Source organism: Gadus chalcogrammus, chromosome 11, assembly GCF_026213295.1.
Source record: "Gadus chalcogrammus isolate NIFS_2021 chromosome 11, NIFS_Gcha_1.0, whole genome shotgun sequence".
NCBI classification, from domain to species: domain Eukaryota; kingdom Metazoa; phylum Chordata; class Actinopteri; order Gadiformes; family Gadidae; genus Gadus; species Gadus chalcogrammus.
In genome coordinates, this window is record NC_079422.1 from 22,750,930 (window position 1) to 22,760,871 (window position 9,942).

The 9,942-nt window shown below is 44.5% G+C and overlaps 1 protein-coding gene across 1 annotated transcript; it reads left to right on the plus strand.

The window, feature by feature from the left end:
• The first annotated feature begins 150 nt into the window (after positions 1 to 150).
• pycard (PYD and CARD domain containing) lies at positions 151 to 1,600 on the plus strand. Its single transcript, XM_056601865.1, has 3 exons — positions 151 to 573; positions 876 to 932; positions 1,151 to 1,600. The coding sequence occupies exons 1-3, from the start codon at positions 303 to 305 to the stop codon at positions 1,417 to 1,419; spliced, it is 597 nt and encodes a 198-aa protein (XP_056457840.1). The 5' UTR covers positions 151 to 302; the 3' UTR covers positions 1,420 to 1,600.
• The last annotated feature ends 8,342 nt before the right edge of the window (positions 1,601 to 9,942 follow it).

The window sequence follows — 9,942 nt, forward strand, 5'->3', positions numbered from 1 at the left end:
GATAATCCAGTGCAACATAAAGGGCTGTAGAGAATGTAGGCTACTATTTGTGCGTCTGTGTTGCTTGCTTTAATGTGATTACCGATTGTTATGTTACGCGTAAGTGACGCGATGCAACCCAGCATCTGGGTTACGCCCAGGGCAATGCAAAAAAACGCAAACGATTGCGTGTCATAGTGTAGTTTACTTCCGTTATCTGTCTCTTCCTAGTGTACGTTTGCGGCGTTGGTTTACAGACGACATTGTATTGATGAACAATATATAAGTATATTGAACTAATATATAACTAAGTGGTGTAAGCTATGGCTTCAACGATAAGACAAGTTCTGCAACTCAGTCTCGAGGAACTGACTAAGGATGAACTGAAGAAGTTTTGCGCCAGGCTGTTGGACCGTGAGCGGGTGGGAGAGCCTCGGGTCAGGCGCAGAGCACTGGAGGACAAGGATGAAGTCGTTATCGCTGATGTTCTCGTCTCAACCTTCACTGGCGCTAAAGCCGGGAGTGTAGTGGTGGAAACGCTGCAGGCCATCCAGTGTAACCACATCGCAGCGCGACTTGAGGCCGAACTGGCGAGTAAGTAGACTAATGGAGTCGGAGATGATAGTTAGGATATTAGGATTAAGAGGAGATCATCACTGTCAGACCAGAGTGCCATACACGCTCTCGAATTGGGTTTGATCACGAATCCTCATGGAAAGGGCGAATCACCCATAACTAAAGTGAATCCTTTCACTTTAGTTATGGGTCATCAAACCATTTTGTACATCGGAATCCAGTGAGTTGCCCTACGACAGTTCTGTGTTCAGAATGTGCAGATACGATCAATAAATACATATTTATACATGCCATTTTTTTTTTTTTTTCTGCTGGCTCAGATTTGAATCCGCAGGGGAGTCGACCTAGCGCCAACAGTATGATCCCAACGTCCAAAGGTTAGTCTCTCTCTCTCTCTCTCTCTCTCTCTCTCTCTCTCTCTCTCTCTCTCTCTCTCTCTCTCTCTCTCTCTCTCTCTCTCTCTCTCTCTCTCTCTCTCTCTCTGTCCCATTCGCGTTTTATCCCCTTGCACTCTATCAATTTCCCTATTTATAATTACTATATAATTATTTGTTACAAAGAATCGAGCATGAGAGTCTGAATGTTGTCATTTTAGCTAGACCGGGTGAGCACTTTGTGGACAAACACCGGAGCGCGCTGATTCAGAGGATCCGGAGGTTCCCACCTATACTGGATAAACTGATGGATCTCAAGGTGCTGAGTCAGGAGGAGTATGACGCCATCATGGCCATACCCACCTCGCAGGAACAGGCCCGACTCCTGTACAACGGGGCCCTGACGTCAAGCGGAACCGCAGGAAAGGACATCTTCCTCAGCGTGCTGGAGGAATCAGAGTTTCATCTTCTCCAGGACCTGAGGACCTGAGGAAAATTGATTGTTTTGTGTCTCATTTTTTAGACAATCTTAACTAAATGTTTGGTTGTTTAATTTTGTCACAAATAAATAAATACTATGCCTACAATGTTTCTCTATCCATTTAAATGAAATAGGAATCAGGCTGTTTTTAACGTATAACGCGTAAGTGACGCGAGGCGACCGAGCAACTGCGTATGGAATCCTATGACAGGGCAATGCACAGTAAAAAGAAACAACGATTGGGTGTCATAGTGTTGTTTACTTCAAGTTCCGATATCTGGCTCTTCCTGGTCTAGTTTGCGGCGTTGGGTTTCAGACAACGTTTTGTATTAATGAATAGCTTATATAAATATATTGAACTAATATATAAAGGTGGTGTAAGCTATGGCTTCAACGATAAGACAAGTTCTGCAACACAGTCTGGAGGATCTGACTAAGGATGAACTGAAGAAGTTTTGCGCCAGGCTGTTGGGAGGGAGGAAGAGCCTCGGGTCAGGCGCAGAGCACTGGAGGACAAGGATGAAGTCGTTATCGCTGATGTTCTCGTCTCAACCTTCACTGACGCTAAAGCCGGGAGTGTAGTGGTGGACACGCTGCAGGCCATCGAGTGTAACCACACCGCAGTGCGACTTGAGGCCAAACTGGAGGGTAAGTAGACTAATGGAGATGATAGTTTGGATATTATGATTAAGAGGAGATCGCTCTTAGACCACAGTGTGCCACGCTATCGATTTGGGTTTAATCACGAATCGTCATGGAAAGTGAATTCTCAGACAGATTTGCTAATTACTTCCAATGAAAATACATTCACTTACCTAGGGTCATTAAACAATGGTTTACCATGAGACTCCTGTGAGCTGCCCTATGACAGTTTTATGTTCAGAATGTGAAGACACGAACGATATATATGCCATTTATTTATTTATTTCTACTGGCGCAGAGTTGAATCTGGTCTTATTTTTACTCAATCTTACTCAAGGCCTAAATGTTTTGTAGTTTAATTTTGTTATAAATAAATAAATACTATGCCTGCAATGTTTCTCTATCCACTTTTATGAATGAGGAATCAGGCTGTTTTAAAATAGCCTACACGTGAGTTACGCGATGCTACCGAGCAACTATACGCCTACATTTGATAGGTCTGGCCCTGTCATACAGCAGTGGTTGTCTGACAGGGCAATGCACAGCAAAAAAAAAATCGATTCGGTTTCGTAGTTTATTTCCCGATATCTGGCTTATCGTTGTCTAGTGTACGTTTGCGGCGTTGGGGCAGTTTGTTCCAGGCCATTGGTGCATAAAAACCAAATGCTGCTTCACCATAATTTTTCCTGTTCATCTTTGGTACATTAAGCAGGCCGGCACCAGAGGACCTGAGAGGTCGAGTTGGGACATATTCGGACAAGTTGTCAGATAAATACAAGGGTGCTGTTACGTATTTTAAGAATCTAAGCTACCCACACATAGACCAAAATGAAGCAGGACCAAACATATAAGCCGTAAATACCATACATACACCATACACCACAAGGGGAGCAATACCTTATTGCCACAGATAGCAGCACTTTTATATATACGAAGAAGCCGAAGCCATTACGGCACCCCGGCCACGCCCACTAGGCCACGCCCACTTGACGGTCTCTTACCTGTGCACCCAGTGTGAAGAGACCAGAGATTTGCAGCGACACCCGCGAAGGGTCACGGGCCTTTGCCCGTGGCCCATAGTAGCCAGAGTTATTATCTCTCACACGTGTTCCACTCTTTAGCTACAATTCCCTCCGTATAGCTTCACTTACCATGCCGAAACATGCCGACGACTTTATAATAAATTAAGTGAGTTAAAGCAACCCGGGATTGGACAACTTTCTTCGAGAAAATGCAATATTTGGTGACCACCGACGTTTGGAAGAAAGTCCCAAGAATCTCGGCGGGCGCGACGCTAAAACAACTTCAACAGGCCCACACGTCTGAGGTAAGTATAACTCATTGTTTTAAAGATTAAATCTGAAATAGGATTGGTTATAAGAACATTTAGGTGTAAGTTTGTTTTAGCCACCGTCCGGTCGTTACCCCCTGACCCCCTACACACGTGAAGTCCCCCCCCCCCCCCCCCCTCCAGGCCCCCTACACACGAGTACCCCTCTCCCCCCCTCTCCCCATCCCTTTGTTTACCTGGGCGCTCCTGGCTGTTTGATAAGGCAATGGTAGCCTGCACAAAGGGACCCCCAGTGTGTTATGTCTCTCTGTCTGTCTCTGTCTCTGTGTTGTGTTATATGATGAATGTCTCGAAGTAAAGTAGAGACCATCATAAGGTAATTGGTGATAAGCTTCGAAGTTCAGCCGGGCCACCATAAGGTATATTTATTACCGACCATAAACTTCCAAACTCTTTACGGTGGGGGGAGGAAAGGTCAGGTTTTTAACGTTAATCTAGCTTAGTTGCATATTAAAACGGAGGCTTGGCCAAGGAGTTCAAATTGGATTGATTCCTCCCGGTTCAGTTAAGTCTAATATGCAATTTTGATTAGTATAGAACGCAGCCGTAGAGTGTAACCACGTGGTGTTAAAGAGACGGCGCGTCTTCGTGACGTCCGCCATCTTGGGTCTTGCAGAGACCAAGAGCAGAGGGGAGCCCATCTACAGTGTTACATTCTCTCTCCCTCTTCCTCTCTCTCGCTCGTGAACCCCCCCCCCCCCCCCACCCTTTGTCCCAGTCCTCCAGGTCCGGTAGTCAGACCCCCCCCCCCCCCCCCCATCCTTTTGTCCCAAGTCCGATCGTCAGATCCCCCCCTCCCCACCCTTTGTCCCTGCAAACGTTCTCTTCCCCTACCCTTCCTTATTCATATTGCTTAGAGAATGTAACTCGCCTCTCTATTGTTAGTTAAATTGCCCCTTGTCCCCTCAAACCCTCACACCTAGCCATGTGTTGGAACCAGGATGTAAATTTAGCCTTTGCAACCTGTGTTTGTGTGCATTGATCTTAATATTCTCTCTCTCTCTCTTCAGGAAATAGCAGTATATGCAGTAACGAATGCCTAACACTCAGACATTATGTTTTTCAGGTTGCTAAGCCCTTCTGTCTGTTTTCATGCGTTTTGTGTATCAAAACAGGAGTGCAATAGACACGGGTTGTGTCATGCACAATGATATTAGAGAACCAGGATGGTTCAAATAGACACGGGGTTCCACTGCTAAAATAATATGTTTAATTAATAAATGATGCAAATGGTTTTAACCGGTGCACAAGGCGGGAGTTAGCTCAACTGCTGTAGTTCAATTACAATAACATTTGTTTCAACCGATAACTTCAGAATTTTTCTTTTAGGTTCAGTTTTTTGTTTTGTTTATAGAATATCACCATATACTTAATACCCAGATGTGCATGATTGTTGTAGGTTTGGTTGACCCTTTGTTCTGCCTAGTTTTAATGTATCGATTTGATGTTGACCAACAAAAAACTAGATAATTCATGTAATGGTATAGTTAAGTCTAATGTGCAATTTTGATTATTATACAACGCAGCCGTAGAGGTACACTTGCGCAGTTTTAACCCAACTGGTGTGAGTGCCTCACTAACCCGCCGTGGAAGCAAATTTGCCGCAATCTCAATATTCTTATTGAGATCCATGAAGGCGTTTGACCAATAATCTGGGTCAAATGGCGAAAAGTATGCTTCTTCCGCGAGTCTTGAGTGTAACCACAGGTTTAAAGAGACGGCGCGTCTCCATGACGTCGGTTTCTTTTGTTACCAACCTCCGCTGGGCGGGGGGGGCCCAGCTAAAGTGTTACAACCTCTCTCCCTCTCTCTCTCTCTCTCGCCCTCTCTCTCTCTCTCTCTCTCTCTCTCTCTCTCTCCCTCTCTCTCTCTCGCTCTCTAAGGTAAATGGTGAATGTCTCGAAGTTAAGCCGAGACCACCATAAGGTAAATGGTTAAAGCGCCGAAGTTAAGCCGGGCCACCATAAGGTAGATGGTGAAGTGCCGAAGTTAAGCTGGTCCACCATAAGGTAGATGGTGAAGTGCCGAAGTTAAGCCGGTCCACCATAAGGTATATTTATACCGACCATAAACTTCCAAACTCTTACGGTGGGGGGAGGAAAGGTCAGGTTTTTAACGTTAATCTAACTTAGTTGCATATTAAACCGGAGGCTTGGCCGTCGTTTGCCAGGGAGTTCAAATTGGATTGATTCCTCTCGGCCCGGTTCATTTCACGTTTGACATAGGAGTGAATCAAAGTGTGGACAACATCAAAGGCGAGCAATAGGTAGAATAAATGAAGATTAGGTCATCCAATATACATAGTTAGTGTAGGACAAACGGGTAGTATGATGAAGGTAACTGTTATTATGAGATACGGTTAACACAGAAGTGATATTGAACATGCAAATTTTAACATTGTTATTTCCCTTTTACATCTTTTTGGTTATAGCAACTTAGTTAAACTACGGCGTGGTTAGCTTTGGTTGTCATTCAATGCGCATGGCTGAAGCAATGCGCAAGGAGGGATGTAGTGTGAAATTAAACCAAAGTAGATACTGTAAAACAATTAAAATTAGAATTCATGGAAATATGTTTTTGAACAACTAACTGCTGTACATGAGTTTGTATTTCTGCAATAGAAGCAAAAAGTTCCAGATGCAGACACACCCGGAGCCTACAAACTACCACCGCCGAGCAAGGACTAACAGTCACATGAGGAGATCAAATAACAGCAGGATTTGAATCGCTCCGGATGGGTTGGTGGCCAGGGCGCTGGTATGATTACAATGCCTCAGCCGGTTGTTTTACAGGCCACCTGTTACTGACACGACGACGACGGAGAACCTGTTTGGAGGCTCCCATGATGTAGGAGTAACCTCTCTGAGTTGAGCCCTTGACAAGGAGGGACGAGTCTTGGGTTCATGAATTACAGGCCCGACGGCGACAGAAGAAACAATGGCTACGATAATAACAACGCCCAAAACCACCCACATGCAACAGCGAACCAATGCACGAAGATCACCTGAACCACCCGAATCCATGCTAGACTATCAATAATCTTGAATTTTTTAAAATTGTATTATGACTACCAATTTTTACTTTACTTTTGCACATGATGAAAATTGTATGACCTTGTAGCACATGACCAAAAGTATTAGCTCAGGATTTCTATGAATAGTTTTGTTTGTGTGCTGTTTGGCCATGTGATTGTATGATAACAAGATTTATGTTCATTGTTGTATTGTTAAATAATGACCTGTATTCCCAATGAGACCCACAAGGTGAATGACGTCTCAGTATTATGAGCGCATTGTGTTTTTTTCCTCTATTCAAGAGTTTTCCACACGGTTGATGGTGTTGATGATTGATCCTAATTTGACTATGTTTTCGGTGTGGTAAATGGTGTTTATGATTTAAAATATTATTGTATGGTCATCTAAGATGACCAAGGAGGGATTGTTACGTATTTTAAGAATCTAAGCTACCCACACATAGACCAAAATGAAGCAGGACCAAACATATAAGCCGTAAATACCATACATACACCATACACCACAAGGGGAGCAATACCTTATTGGAGGCTGCTCCAGCCACAGATAGCAGCACTTTTATATATACGAAGAAGCCGAAGCCATTACGGCACCCCGGCCACGCCCACTAGGCCACGCCCACTTGACGGTCTCTTACCTGTGCACCCAGTGTGAAGAGACCAGAGATTTGCAGCGACACCCGCGAAGGGTCACGGGCCTTTGCCCGTGGCCCATAGTAGCCAGAGTTATTATCTCTCACACGTGTTCCACTCTTTAGCTACAATTCCCTCCGTATAGCTTCACTTACCATGCCGAAACATGCCGACGACTTTATAATAAATGAAGTGAGTTAAAGCAACCCGGGATTGGACAACTTTCTTTGAGAAAATGCAACAGTGCTAAACAATGTAGTGCTTTAACACCACGTAAAATAATATTAACATCAATCCTCAATGCTACAGGGAGCCAGTGAAGTGACGTTAGAACTGGAGTGATGTGATTTCTCGACCTGGTTTTTGTTTTGCAACTCTGGCGGCTGCATTTTGAACAAGTTGCAATTTTTCTATATATTTTTTGGGTAGACCAGTTAGAAGTGCATTGCAGTAATCCAAATGGGAAAATACAAATGGATGCATCATTTTTTTGGGATTTCCATGGATAGGTAAAAAAAAAGCGGCATTATGCCGCTTTTCCACTGCATGGTACCAGCTCGACACGACTCGACTCAGCTCGCATTTTTTGCGTTTCCACCGCGAAAACATGGTATCTGGTACCTGAAGTGGCTGCTTTTTCTAGTACCGCCTCGCTCTAGGTTCCAAGCGGCTGAGCCGATACTAAATGGTGACGTCGGCAGACGGCCGGCCACTGATTGGCCAGAGAGTGTGACGAAGTCACGAGAGCGACATGGCAACCATGCTGGTAACAGCCATAGCAGCGCCGCAGCCAACATATTCCACTTCTTCAACATGCCAGCTAATAATACGAACACGAATACCATCGCATCGATGTCCTTCATTGTTGTTATGTGGGTTCGGTCCATGTGTGGTTTACGTAGGTGTTGTTTGCGTCGCGTATAAAAAATACGTCACGGCAGCCGACCCCGCCCACGTCCCGGAGGTACTATTTGCGGTGGAAAAGGACCCGCGCTGCTACCGTGTCGAGTCGTGTCGAGTTGTGTCGTGTCGAGTCGAGCTACATGTGCGGTGGAAAAGCGGCATTAGTAGCCTACATCATCCAACAAACTGTCTAAAAGATCTTTAAAAAAGGCAGTAGGGATCGCATCCAGTGAGCAGGTTGATGATTTCATCTGCAAGATTGTTTTCCGAAGTTCTATTTTACTTGATGACTGTTTTTTGATAAAATTTCACAATGGATAATAGGTGACATACATTCTGGTACAGTTATAGCCAAAGAAATGGGGAACATGTAGAGTGATCAATGCTTTTCTATATGGTGGCCATTTTTCAAAATAGCTTTTGAAAAATGGCGACCATGTGGAGGGATCAAGACTTTTCAATATGGCAAAAATGAGATGTGGAGGCATGACAAATTTTCAATATAGCATCCATTTTTCAAGATGGCCACCAGTGACTACTGTTCATAGATAGATAAAATGTAATAGATTTCACATTAACAATGGATAATATGTGATATAAGCATGAAATTTTGTACGGTTATGGCCAAATACACAAAAGGCATTTAATACAGACATGGATCCTCATAAATGATTGTCGCTGGGATAGACAGAACATTATGTTTCTTCACAAATAACTTCCTCCTTGCAGTGTCTATTTCTGTGCATTGGCTGGTTTCGGTCATATAGCAGTATAACAAACCTCTCGATTGTAGCTATAACATCTTGGGGTATGTTATCGGGGCAGAGGATACTTTTAACAGGGCATTTGTAAGTTCTGGAAAGACACTCCATAGAGCCCATGCAGTCTTCTTCCCATGGCCAGCAAAGCTGGATGCAGTGTCACAGTCGGTCAGTGCATGGAACACTGGAAGTGCTTGTGACTCCTCAGGCCCTAGTCCAGCTGCAATTGCATGGGCTGCAAGGTATCGAAAACCCTTTCCAGTTCCAAATGCCAACCCTAGCTCACCTTCTGGCTGGAGATCCTGAGCAACTGCCACAGCCAGTTCCACAACATCAGTATCAACATGTTTCCATCATGATTTTCTGATGGCCATTTCTTGCTGCGTGGGCCACATATTAACATTCTACTATCAGCTTCCTCGTGTGTACATGCAGCAATTGAAGACAGATCATGAAGTAGTGGCTGACTGAGGACATACACGTCATTTGTGACAACAAGCTGTTTGTCTTCCAGCACAGATTCCCTCTGAGCAGAACCTCTGAGAGTAAGGTGAACAACTCGTGTTATAACTGTCAACTCTCAGAAAGCTTTGCCAGTTCCTGGGAATGGGTGCAGCACCCACCACACGTCTTTGCATGCACAATATGATATTGCCAAGTATTCATTTCTCCTGGGCCAACATCACAATCACCCATTCAGCAATTACCTCAAATCTGACCAATCAGCAGCGAATGCTGTTATGACGTCACCGTTTTGCATCGCCCGCCTCCCAGAACTGTTAGCTAGCTTGCAGCTGCAGTGCGACCTCGTGCCCTACCAGCGATTGTGTTCTCTGCACCCCTTGGCCACGTTTTGCTCTTGTAGCAGCTTTCAAGGTTTCAGACCAGTAGCGGTCCCACACGGCACCAGATCAACCCCCATCTAAGCGTCCAAGTGCGAATATTGAAGGGAGCTGTTCAGTTCAGTGAACTTTGTGAAATGCTCTGCAAGTGAACTGTACCCACTCCCCTTGTCTACCCGCCTATTTTGCAATGGGCATGTCAATGATTCATGTGCTTGGACTTCCTGACATATTGCACAGAGATTCCTGTCAGTCTTAGATGTAGACCTTTGATCAACAAGATTCACAACTTTAAAGTTCTTCGCCATTTTCTTAGGTGAATGCCGAGGGACTATCCTTTTACCAATGTGCTATGGGATACAACTAGGT

Bases quoted from the DNA above. Each gene is read 5' to 3' on its own strand.
- pycard (XM_056601865.1), top strand. From the start codon at position 303: ATGGCTTCAACGATAAGACAAGTTCTGCAACTCAGTCTCGAGGAACTG. The intron at 574-875 runs GTAAGTAGACTA...CTGCTGGCTCAG, and splicing joins ACTTGAGGCCGAACTGGCGA to ATTTGAATCCGCAGGGGAGT. The intron at 933-1,150 runs GTTAGTCTCTCT...TTGTCATTTTAG, and splicing joins TATGATCCCAACGTCCAAAG to CTAGACCGGGTGAGCACTTT.